The sequence below is a fragment of the Gymnoscopelus braueri genome, assembly GCF_963280865.1.
Source record: "Gymnoscopelus braueri genome assembly, chromosome: 19".
NCBI lineage: Eukaryota > Metazoa > Chordata > Actinopteri > Myctophiformes > Myctophidae > Gymnoscopelus > Gymnoscopelus braueri.
This window is the reverse complement of record NC_137621.1, coordinates 23858706-23872577: the sequence shown is the minus strand read 5'-3', so window position 1 is coordinate 23872577 and position 13872 is coordinate 23858706. Positions and strand designations below refer to the sequence as shown.

At 42.6% G+C, this 13872-nt stretch overlaps 1 protein-coding gene across 1 annotated transcript in view; it reads left to right on the top strand.

The window, feature by feature from the left end:
• Positions 1 to 225: 225 nt before the first annotated feature.
• Positions 226 to 13872, top strand: part of rcan3 (regulator of calcineurin 3) — a 32842-nt gene continuing 19195 nt past the window's right edge. Inside the window, exon 1 of the mRNA XM_080413351.1 lies at positions 226 to 452. Coding sequence (XP_080269477.1) covers positions 366 to 452 — 87 coding nt within the window. The 5' untranslated portion in view covers positions 226 to 365. The remainder of the gene's footprint in view (positions 453 to 13872) is intronic.

Here is a 13872-nt window from a genome sequence, read left to right as displayed (position 1 = left end):
GTCAATGTGGAGCCAGAGCGAGCGAGCGAGCGGTGGGGTTGGTGTGCGTATCAGAGAGAGAGAGAGAGAGAGAGAGAGAGAGAGAGAGAGAGAGAGAGAGAGAGAGAGAGAGAGAGAGAGAGAGAGAGAGAGAGAGAGAGAGACGTCGCTGCAGCAGCAGCAGCATCACTAGTAGCAGCCCTCAGTACGGTGAGGACACATCAACTCACCATAGACAGGCTCAGCACACAGAACACCTGAGTGTTTTGGACTTATTATCCCGTTTTCTCTGCAACCGACCAGAGAGAAGAGAAAAAACATATCCCTCCCCCCCTTTTTTTTTTATATTTTTCATTTTATATTTTCCCCCCAGCAACGCCAAGGGTATGCCATCGATAAATATGAAATTGGAGATGGTGACCATCATCGCCTGCGACGTAGACCTGGAGGTGTTTACATCCGACAAAATGCAGGTACCGTTTACGCTCAAATTATGACGTCATCCCTTCTGGTGCGGTTCTTGTGCAGCAGTTCTGACCGTTTTCCTATCCGGACTGCATTTCCCTTACAGCGTTGCCATGTCGGCTTGTTATAAGCGACTATTTGGGCTTCTTTTTCTGTAAAGTTGCTTGTAAAAATTGGTATGTCTGTCGCTTGCGGGTTGCAGTGTTTTGGGCTTGTTTCTAAAGTGTTGGCCTACTTGCTTATTTTTAGGCTTGCTTCCCAATGAGTGTTGTAATTATTATTTAAACCAGTGGTTCTCAAATATTTTCATATAAATGTTTTGTGCCCAGGGGAGCATTTGTGTTGTTAGAATGTTTCAAAAAAAGATTCCGAGAGTTTTTGAAAAGAGCACACATCTACAAGCTCACAACGCGTCGCACGTGAGCTTGTAGATCAGCTATTTTCAAATAGCCGATGCCATGCGTATATAGGTTTAAAGTGCTCCCATGTGGCCTAAATAGTTGCTTCTTTTGGGCTTGTTTTCCTAGACCTGGGCTGGTTGCTTATTTCGCTCACAAAATATGGCAACGCTCTTCCCTTTAAGAGCGCATGCATGTCGGTGACGTTGAATGCAGCCCTCTCTCTTCAGACGCGGATTTTATCAATGGGAGCCGCAGCTCATCAGCATGCACGTCCACAATGTGCACGATGGATGCCCTCCATTCAATTGACTGAATATTGTAGAAATTATCTAATAAAAGAAGCTATATATAGAAGATATATACACATCTCTAGATACTGTCTGTTTAGCCTTGATATCTATAAATATATATCTATCTGTCCACCCATCTTTATCTACTGTATATAGCTATCACACACACACACACGCACACGCACGCACACACACACACACACACACACACACACACACACACACACACACACACACACACACACACACACACACACACACACACACACACACACACACACACACACACACACAAATAAATAAATATCTGTCCACCCATCTTTATCTACTGTATATAGCTATCACACACACACACACACACACACACACACACACACACACACACACACACACACACACACACACACACACACACACACACACACACACACACACACACACACACACACACAGGCTATATATACTAAATACAAAGAAATACAATGCGGTAGTTTTGACTATGCGCCAGTCCTATAGCCTAGGTTAGGCTATAGATTATTTTGTTCTATTTTTTATTTACTTTTAAGATTTATTGCTCAAGTTGCATAGGGTGGTGGATATGAAGGGGCATTATTGAATGGGAGGGTGCATTGAACAAAATTTGTCATGCCAAGCAAGCACACAGTGGCACAAAAGAATTTAGAGGCGATTTTAGACGCAGTAGCAGCAGACCCATCTTCTCTCCTCTTTACTGTTCTGTTCTGTTCTCTCCTCGCCCCACCACCAGCATTGCAGGTGAGCTAAGATAGGTAATTGGTAACTGTCAGTCACTCACCACCAGTATAGGTACTGTAAGCATTGAGCAGTTGCACTTAAATTGAGCCACAAACCCTGCCTTTGGCATTGTCACCCCACATGGCAGTGGGGTGACAATCAAAAAGCCATCAGATAGTCTGGTGAAGCTGGTTCCCCCACTGCTAGCTTTATAAAGTGTGTGTGTGTGTGTGTGTGTGTGTGTGTGTGTGTGTGTGTGTGTGTGTGTGTGTGTGTGTGTGTGTGTGTGTGTGTGTGTGTGTGTGTGTGTGTGTGTGTGTGTGTGTGTGTGTATACATCCCAGAATATTTTCTTTCACCTAGTGGTTACTGGTCCATTTGTCTGTTTTGACTCATCATCAGAGATGAAGGGAGGGAGATAATAGGCTTGCCCTCTAGCAGCTCAGTGGTCTGACCACTATTACAGCAGTCAAACTCATGCGTGTGTGCGTGCACACACACACACACACACACACATGCACACGTCGCACACACACACACACACACACACACACACACACACACACACACACACACACACACACACACACACACACACACACACACACACACACACACACACACACACACACACACACACGCTGCTTTCCTGTGGTTCAGTTTGGACCTTGTAACTAACAGCACAGCGAGCGGGTCCCAACTCCACCTAGGGCTGAGCAATTACATTGATATCATATCGATACTTTAGACTAGATATCTTGGATTTTGGATAGGTTTTAAAGGCTGTGTTACATTAAAGTGAGGTAATTTTCATGAACTTACCTAACTGTTGTAGCTGCTGTATTATCTACCTTTACCCACCCACTTACTTAAAGGTAGGGTAAGTGATATTTTTGGGTTAAAACAAAAAGTTTTTTTTTTAAAGGTTAAAGCACTATATTCTGATAGTAATCATTGCCATAGAGTGTTTGTTCAGTAACAGGAGTCTCCCCGTCTCTCCAGCTCTTTAATAAACAAAAAATACATTTTCTGGTAGGTGTCAAAATCTCAGCCAATCAGGAGAAAGTACCCATTTTAAGCTTCATTTTTATAGTGTTCCAGTTCTAATTTTGCCTGCTCATTTCTTAGTGTCATCACTTCCAATTTCACTTGTTTAATCTATATCCTGATTGAGTTCTCTATCCTGATTGGATAAAATTGGAAATGAAACTGAAACTGAAACGAAAATGCATTTTCTGTTTTATAAAGAGCTGGAGAGACATGGAGACTCCTTATATGGACAGGACACTCTATAGTAACGAGCACTATCAGAACATAGACCCATTTTCCAATTATTTGAATAATTGCAAATCACTTACCCTACCTTTAATATATAGGCATCACTGATGATTATTTATAAAGAATCTCATTGTGTTCAATATTCTGTGTAAGCACCAATAGTCATCCCCACGATATTGAGGATTATGGTCTAAAATATTGTGATATTTGATTTTGTTCATATTTTTCAGGCCTACCTTACCCCTTCTGAGCCTTGCAATATCTCTTTTTATTACCCAGGATTCCCACCTTAGCTAGGGGACTATGTCTCGTTTCTTGTCAAAATAACGTTTGCAAGCATGTTTTGCTTGCATGTGAGTGAGAACTGAACTGCTCGTATTTGAATGTGATTGAATTTTCAATATGTCCTGCAATCATTACCCCTGCAAACACACACACATGCACATGCAAACACATGCACACGCGCGCGCACACACACACACACACACACACACACACACACACACACACACACACACACACACACACACACACACACACACACACACACACACACACACACACACACACACACACACACACACACACACACACAGAGAGAGACCTTATAGTCTGCATGCCAGTTTCTCTGCTGTGTTTAAGGTCTGACTCAGTGGAAAAGCCACGCACAGTGTTACACACAGCGTTGTTACGATCTCCAACCACTGTAGACCAGCCAAGGTGAGAGACACCAATCTGTCACCCTGCAGCAGCTCCTGTGATTATGTGATGGCTTTCATCATCTGTAAGACTGCCTTGGGACTGTGGGTGTGAAAATTAGCTGTCAAGCTACCGTAAATCTGACACAACAAACCCTTGCAAGATGGGAGATGTTGGCTGTGCACGGTCCCCAAAGAACAGATTGTCACGCAATAACGAGTACTCAGAGTCATAAATATGAAATATTTTGACGGTATACACATTTACAACTCAGGGCCGATATCCGGGAAGCCTGTTCTGCTGGTAATCTACAAGCACTGGATGTAGTAGATCGGGTGGGATTTCAGGTCATCGTGAATGATTCCAGCCAAACCATCGCTCCTCTTAATGGCTTGACAGAGCCGTCACCAGTTGGTTCTGGTCATGGATCAGTCTCAACTGAAAACCTCTGTCAAGCTGTGCTTATCGGGCACTTTCTTCCCAATTCACACAGGGGAAGAGGCTTTTGTGCACAATTAAAGAGAGCAGGCCAAGGACTGTCTTTGGGATGGCACAACGGAAAGCACTAATCCTGGTTTCTGGCACACAGAAAGCGATGGGGGAGGACAGATTAAGGCAGGGCACATGGGGAGCGGCCTCTGTTTCAGCTTCTCTCTACACTGCTTTGCTAGAGGTTTTTTTTAATCTTTCAACAAGACCTGAAACCATCTGGGACTCGAGATTTTTGTCTTCGTATCTGGGGTTCTGGGGATGGTAGAGAATAATTGTATTCTACTTTGATGTGGAGTATTTTGTGTGAATTTTGTGTGAACTAACATGATATGAGGGCTGCTGCTATTTATAGACGTGACCAGGGAAATATTAGGGTAAGGTAAGGATGCTTACATGGGAAACATGAATAAATGATGGAATGAATGAATCCCTGGATGAGTGGGTGACTGACTGACTAACAGACCTAAATTTATGATAATTAAGTGTACTAGACCGTTGCCACCAGCCTATTCGGGGACCACGCAAGTCAGGAACGATGTAAGTCTGGAACGATGCAAGTTGAGAATGCATGCCACACCCGGTTATGCAATACCTGTTGTCAGAGCACAGGCTATACCCATTGTTAGAGTACCCAGTGTGGTACCTGTTACCACATTACTAATAACATTAGATATTACAATCAAGGGGTTATTTATAGTGGCCTACTTGGGAACCATGTAATACCTGTTGTACTTATTGTCAGGGTACCCATTGTACCCGTTACCTACTACCATACGACCGATCAACCAAATATGGAGATACAGGGTTCACTGATGTTTCCAGAAATGGCTGATGTCGGGTTGATGAAGTGCATGGGCAGAAATGGGAAACAGACAGATCCGCAGACAGGGAAACAGATACAGACATTTCGTGCATAGCCCTGTAAAAGAATGGAGTTGTATTGTGCAAGCCACCACTTACAGTATATTGGTGCAGCGCCACAAATGTGTCTCAAAGTTCGGCCAATCTGTGGAACCGATGGGTCGGGATACCAATAACATGGCAGCCAACTTCTTTGACTTCATTACCCAAGAGTCTCTGCAAGCATGTCCGGCGAGGACGTGCTGTGATTGGCCAGTCTTCACTTTGACTGGCAGTTCTGCCTTGGTGCCTTGGCAAATGCCAGGATGAAACTCATTGTCTCCCCTATACATAGTAATACAGATACAGTCAAGCCCCTAGCAGGGACCCCTCTGAGTCTATAAATGTATGGAAGGATGATTGTCATTGCTTAAACATGTAACTTTATAATTTTGTGGGATATAATATTCTATATACTGTAGTTGTTTGAGTTGTTTTTACAACTAATTACCCGAAAGTCCACGATTTGATCTTTAAACCATGAATACCGCCTCTATATTGGATACTAAATGTTTGGGCTCAGTCCCTGCTGGTTACATCATTGTGAGCCAAGCAGAGTCATTATAAGTAGATCAGACAGGTTGTTGTTGCAACTGTGCTAGACTTGAAGAGCTCATGTACTTTCCACATTATATATATTAAAAAGAAAGGGGAAAAAAACTGCCAGGGGTACATTGTTCAACATAGATGACCATTTTAATTTCAGACCACTAATCATATTTAAAATGTGGATGTCTTGTTCTGAAATGAAACTGCTGTTCACTGTTGATGCTGTTTGAAAGCAGCACCTATTGTTTCTGTGTCCAGCATCATTGATCCAAAGCTCCACTCACTCAGTTCCCCAGTAACAATTTGTGCTGTTGTGTAAACAAAATGGCATATGTCCAGTCTTCTGTCCGTACATTATTCAAAAATAATTTCTGTTATAGGATAGTTCTGTATGATGCTATCTATTTGTGTCAGAGTGTTAGAAGCAATAAATAGTAATCTATATATTTATGAGCATCGGGTTTTTCCAGTTTTTCTTTTCATGAGTGATTGGAAGTTGTTTGCTTATATATGGCAGGGCCCTTTCCTTGTTGTGAGAACACGGAATGAGCATGGGATAAGGTACAGCACATCACATCTGTTGCTTGATGAGACCAGGGCTGTGGATTTCATGAGTGAGGGTGGATGCCGAGGTTGTATGTGGTAACATTGTCATTGTTTACCAGCATCAGCATTCAATAGCACCCACAGGACACACAGTGAAGGTCATTGCACATCAACAGAACAAGAAGCATGACTCATGCATGTTTCAAGCATGCTGCTGCATGTATGAACAGTGGACGCACGCACGCACACACGCACGCACGCACGCACGCACGCACACACACACACACACACACACACACACACACACACACACACACACACACACACACACACACACACACACACACACACTGATGAACAGTAGTTAGTTAGTTAGTGATTAGTTTTATCTATGCAAGTTATATTGATAGCTTAATTAAATAGTAGGGTAAACACAGGTATTACCAATGATACTACTGTAATTAGGATGTTCCATGTACTGTAGTGTGTAGTCAGTGTACTGGAGCCTTTCCAGTGAGCCAACATGCACCACAGCAGCACCCTGACTCATTCACTGCCACTGACGTAAAAAACTATTTTTTTTCCGATTACCAATACTGCCACTGACGTAAAAAACGTAATAACATTTTTTTTTTCGGTATCTCGGCTCCGAGACATGCTATTTTCAAAGGCGTATAAAAGCGAACGGTAGGTCGCGGTGACATTTATTTTTCTTTTCGTGGAAGCACAGTAAAACTCTCTGTGATTAGCAACCATAAACCATAAATATTCTATGACTACTTCAAAAGGTAAGAAAATCGAAAAATCGCTGGCAGTGGGTGCACGCAGCCAGAAATAAGTCTGGCAGTGAAAGAGTTAATTAGTATAATTGGTAACACAGCATGTTTACCCTGCTATTCATGCGAATATTGCTGCCATGAAAAAGGTCTGTTCTGAAATGTTTTTCACAATATTGTGACCTATTAACACTTGATCCTTAGAGACTTGAGACCTGATATAAAATGTTACTCTCTAAGCCATATTTCTGCTTAGGTCTGCCCTCCCCCACACAAAGAAAGCAGTAGTAACACTGACACAGTCATATACACCACAACCACAACAGTGAGTCAGCAGGCCGACATACAGACAGACAAACGGTCACCCCTGTCAGCAAACACACACCTCTTTGCTGAGGTAGGATGGAGAAGTTTCCATCAACATGTCATCTCTCTCCATATGTCCTTATGTCTGTCTGTCTGCCTGTCTGTCTGTCTGTCTGTCTGTCTGTCTGTCTGTCTGTCTGTCTGTCTGTCTGTCTGTCTGTCTGTCTGTCTGTCTGTCTGTCTGTCTGTCTGTCTGTCTGTCTGTCTGTCTGTCTGTCTGTCTGTCTGTCTGTCTGTCTGTCTGTCACTGGTTTCACAGAGTTTGTTTCCAGGCTTGTCATGGAGCCTTGCTGGGTTTGGAGAAGGAAGCTGGATTTCATGAGCAATCAGTTATTTACAGTGCAGTGCAACAGAAACACCAGCGCAGCTTTGCTGAGATCTGTAGTGTGGCTTTCTTTTGTGCTCCACCCACACAGTAAAATCCTTCAGTGTTATTTCAACTTTTGAGTTAATTTTACTTTGAAATTGATCAAATTGGCAGGTCAATTTAGGTAAATATTTACACCCAGAGACACTCAAGCCTTTTCTTTTTTGGAGAGCTAGATGTGCACATGCTCCCCCTTCCTATACAAACCTATTGTAACTTCAAACTCCATTTTAACCATGTTAGATTCATCAAAAACACCCGTCATTGGTTCTGTTGACTCACCCTGCCCTCCTAATGCGTGAGGGGGCCGTGTTTTTCCGATAATATCTTTCATTTTCATTCTTTTTTTTGTATTGTATTTTTTTTTTCATTTTCCAAAAAAAATATTAAAAATAAATAAAAAAAGTAATTGAAAAAACACGGCCCCCTCGCGTATTAGGAGGGCAGGGTGAGTCACCAGAATCTAACATGGTTAAAATGAAGTTTGAAGTTACAATGGGTTTGTATAGGAAGGGGGTGTGTCTGATAAAATGAATATCAGATATCTAAATACTGAATCGAGCAACTTAAAAACGGTCTGGGGGCTCACAAAGGCCTGAGTAGACGATAAAATGACCCAAAGTAACCCAAAGAAATATCCCTTTAACTTAATAGTTTGTCTTGAGCCTAAACCCTTTATCAACCCCAGACGCTAGACACCAGAGCTTTGAGCTGGCTGCCAATGCTAGGTTGGCATCATCATCTAAAATCCTATTAGCTTTGTTCTGTGTCACATTAAATATAGTGAAATATGATCGATTATACAGTTGGCACATTTTTTATAACCCACCCCTGTGTTGTTCTCATCGATAATACTAGACCACTTGGGAACGATGCAAGTTGGAAATGCATGCCCCACCCAGTTATGCAATGTTTTATTTATGCACATATTTGGAGATTTCTGTATCTGTCTGTGTTCCTCTGCCCGTAAAAGGAGTTCTCTGATGACATGAGTATATGGCAGGGGTCGGCAACCTTTCTGACATGAAGTGGCATGTTTTTAATTGTCTTGATAGTCAGTGTGGCATATGAACATTAATTTTAGTCATGACACCACATGCAAATAAGATATTTCTAACACATTTTGATTGTCCACAACAACCTTTATTTTGTATCTTCTTATTTTGAAAGATTGTCTTTCACATCAGGACATTGTATTGATCATTAGACTGTCTTAGAGCAATAACTACATCTATCTCCCAGATAGATGGGCCGGCCGGCCTTAGGCTGGGGTTGCCATGGCAATCAATTGGCTCATTTGGGCCACGGCCAGAGCCTTTTCTGGCGGTTCTGGACAACCGCCTATTCGACCGACTCGACACTGGGCACGGCACTCTCTCGGGTCATCTGCAACGTGCATGGTGAATTTTTAGTCGGTGGAACGGTTCTCGAGATACGTGGATGCAGACGTACATATACTGTACGTACGTACAGAGATTCCTTGCATTTATTGTAAGATTAATATTAGATTATCAACCTGCAATGGATGAAAATCAATGCTTTTCAACTAATCACTCTTCTATAAGCACAATGGCCCCTGATCAAACGCTGAATCCTATTCTTAAACAGCAGCCACTTGCATCAAGCAACAACAACTACTAAACCATTTAGCCATTTATCTTTCTGTGTAACTATGATAATACTGGCCTCAATATTCTACTGGGACTCTATCTACACATGTAATATGATGACTGATAGTGTTGATAACACAGGTTAATTCTTATTAGATATTTGATCCTGCTCATTAATAATAATGGTATATGTTTTGATTGAGGTTATTAAAGTGACTGAGGTTCACTGGTCTAATAAGTATTGGCTGATACCGATTTGATTGCACAGTTAAATGATTTTAGGTGAGGTTTCGATGATGAAAATGGTTTATATATTTCTTTCAAATGAAATCATAGAGCACCACATTAGGTCAGTCCAGCGGTGTAATGGTGTTTTTTTTTCTATCAAGGTTTCTATCACTATCAGTGTTTTGTACACAAAATATAGCTAATCCAAAACCCATGGGAAAGGAGTTGATGTGAACTGAACAGTTGAAATGCTCACGGTGCCGTACCTGCGCGTGCGTGAATAAATACTGGCCACACGCCGTGGTGTCCCGTGCAGCGACCAAAACACCACTGGGTCAGTCAGGTACAGTACATCACCCTTGTCGTATTTAGATAGACTGTTGAGTTGAGTTATCAGTGTCTCTCCTCACCATTCATTTAGAACAGTAAAGAACGTCTGAGTTCTCAGACCTTGTTCAACACACATAACTCATATCGCGCTTTTAATATGATCCGCTGCTACCCTACAAAGTTGATGACATGACAAACTCTCACCACTCGTTAGAGTGAAGGAGAGGGGTGAGGGATGGGGACAGGCCAGGGAGGATTGAGATGGTGACAGTATCATGTTCTGTGCAGGTTGGAAACCAGAGCTGCGTCCTGCCAGGGTTGAGCGGGCGAGGGGGTCGGAGCATCGGTCTCAGGTGTGCCTCCTCCCCCCAAGTCTGGGCACAAGGCAGGTGGGGACGGGCAACTCACATTGGCCTGAAACCTTAGAGAAGTGCCGGGGCTCGGGTGTCACCTAAAGGTTAGAGCCATGTCCGTTAGGGTGACGTAGAACAAAGGACAGTCTCCTGGGCCGGGGTGTCTGGTTACGACATGTGCCCATGGCAACTCGGACTATGATGTGATAAGATTAGAGTCAAAGGAAAAAGGCCATGCAATGGAATGTTGACGGAGTCATGCAATGAAAGGCTTACTGTACAGTATGTTGCTAAAAATGACTAGAGACTTACACAGTCCCCAAACAAAACAAAACGTTCAATAAGATACTGTTACCTAGCAACATAAAATACATTTGTTCCATGAAGTCCGCAGGCATATTGACCCCTAAATGTCAAAACTCTAGGGACATGGTTTTGGAACATTATTGGGAAGACAGGCAGCATTACACTGTAGTGCCCACTTCATGGATCTCTCTGTGCAAAGCTTCTAAAGCTTATGATGTATGATGTTGTAGTGTTGTAGTGGTCATTCTATAGCCAAACATTCCTATCTAGTGCAGGTCCCTATACTTCTCCACTGAATAAATCCTATAATGCTTGATCATCAGTGGAGCTGGCTGCTGCATAACCACCAAGGTGACACAGAATGCTACAAGAGGGAGGAGAGAGAGAGAGAGAGAGAGAGAGAGAGAGAGAGAGAGAGAGAGAGAGAGAGAGAGAGAGAGAGAGAGAGAGAGAGAGAGAGAGAGAGAGAGAGAGAGAGAGGGAAGCGATAAACACAGAGATAGGGAGAGAAAGATGAAGAGAGAGGGGGAGAGGGAGAGGGGGAGGGAGAGTGGTTCAGAGAGAGAGAGAGAGAGAGAGAGAGAGAGAGAGAACGAGAGACCATCTCTCCATATGCTGTGATAGTGTAAGGTGAGAGTTGCTGGTGAAGCATCTCTCAACTACCTTATGTAACACTGTGACTGCCATTAGTGTGTGTGGATACGCAGGTCTTTTAGAGGTGCCATGTGGATGCGTGTGTGTGTGTGTGTGTGTGTGTGTGTGTGTGTGTGTGTGTGTGTGTGTGTGTGTGTGTGTGTGTGTGTGTGTGTGTGTGTGTGTGTGTGTGTGTGTGTGTGTGTGTGTGTGCGCGTGCGTGTATGTGTGTGTTTGTTTCTGTGTGGCCCAAGATATTTGAGGAACTAAACAATAAGTATATACTGTAGTAGTAGCACACAACATTAAAATGTGTCACAATATTAAACATTTGGAATGTATCAGGCAGTAATACAATTGTAATAGGTATCACAAAACAAAATTAACATAAATCATATCTGGGAGTAGTGAAACTAACTGCGTTTCATTGTTACGGCTGTGTACTGTTTATTATGTTAATTGATTGTCAAAAAGAAACATCCTGGCGGGATCAGAACAAATGTAAACTTTATCTTTTGGATCGGGTTGGCCCTGTGTGTGTGCGTGCATGTGAACGGGCATATGTGTGCTACATAAGCCCGGGTGGTAATGACGAGGAAATGCTTCTGCCTCCATAAAAAAAAACACACAAAAAAAAACATAACAGCTAGATTGGTGGTAATGGGATTAATGTGTCCTTGTGTGCTGTAAACTGTTTTCAATCTCAGAGCCATGGACAGACTGTCCCCTGAGGGAGCGCCGGTCTAGCGTGCCGCCGCCGCGTCAGCCCTCGTCGATACCATTCCCCTGTCCCGTATCGATTGCACACCGTAATAATACTTGGCCCAGTCACACCCCGTCCTCGGTGCCCATGCTGCCTCGGTGAGACGCGCACAGCTATTTATCACGGCTTGTTTTTGTTTTTTGTTTTATGCTGAGGGGGCCAGCATGAAGCCTGATGTCGATGACAAAGTGTGGTGCTCGACAAAAATAATGTTTGGGTTTTTCTTTTGGTTGAAGGTTGAAAATACGTTATTATAATTTTTTATTATAAATCATGCTTAAGTGTTTGCTGCTTTAGTTAAGGCTGCTGGTGGAGAAAGCATCTCTAATGAACACTAGGCAGGATGAGGCTGCCTCTTTAGGAATGTTTTGAATTTTGGATCACTGCAGTGCACGTGCATGCGCACGCACACTCACACACACACACACACACACACACACACACACACACACACACACACACAGTATGACCCACATTTACATACACTGTAAAATCCTCAACTCAACGAGAGTGTACAAATGTTGGTTACATACTCAGATATAAATTAATTTAAATTCATTTAAATTTTGCAACTTTTTTTTTTTTTTTTTTTTTTTTTGCCTCTTTCTTATATTATTTGACAATTTGGCCGATGTTTGACCAGTTTTTATAGTATAGTTTGTTGATCACTTTTGATGCAGTATTGGCCTTTTTTCATTTCTTTTAAAGTCCTTAAATTATCACTTTATTGTAATCTGGGGACCCCCTGGGGGTCCCGACACAGGTTGAGGTTTTATTTACGCACTGGCTTCTTACAGCACTAGCTAAATCAGGGGTGGGCAACTTTGTAGATGGTGAGGGCCACTAAATTTCCACACTCACTCTGGGGGGCCGCATTGTTTATCGGCACTCTCGCCAGTAGTACCCCATTACTCAAAAAGCCCATAATAGTCACATATGTGATAAATAAGAGATATTAACAATTATTATTCGTTGTAACATTGTTTTTATTTAGCATTTAGTAATGCTTCTATCAACTTACTACAGCTGTACTGCTAAACAAAACACAAACAAACAAAAACATTCCTGAGTATATGCCTTTCAGAGTATTGCTGTAACCTTGGCTTAAAAATATACAAAAATGAGCACTAGAATTATAATTAATAAGGCTTCTATTAAAATAAACGAGAGTTTGTACTTAAAATGGTTCATGGAAAGTTGCATGTTTGGAACAGCTGAAGGCAATAGTTCACCATTTCAGATATGTTTAGATTACTTTTGTGTCTCCTAGGGTAGGGTAGTTAATACCCTCACAAAAACATGTAGTAATCCTGGTCACTATACTGCCTCCCCCTGGTGAGCCGGGGCGCCTGATGGAGGGGAAGGGAACTGGTTGGAATAACGTGTTCCTTCCACGTGCTACGTCCAACCAGGGAAACTCCCCCCTGTCAGGTGACAAGAAGGTCAGTTGGTCAGTTGGCTCTCATGCATTGAAGGAGGCATGAGCTCGGCCCTGGCCTCCCTAGGCTGGTGGGGGGAGGGTATTGCCCAGGATCACTTAGCAAATTGGCACCGGGTGAAAAAAAGGGTTACAAAATCGAGGGATAAAAAAAACCAAAACATATTCTTCTTTCTCTCTGCTGTGGCCTCTCTTCAATCGGCTGGCTATATTAGGTCCTTCAGGGATGATGGTAATTAAAAACAATGGTCTACACACTTAAAGAGATGGATTTTCATAATTATTTCTTCATGTTCTATTTTTGGTGTAGAACTGTTCCTAACCTGGCCTGAGGCTCCGTGGCCTAGTTTG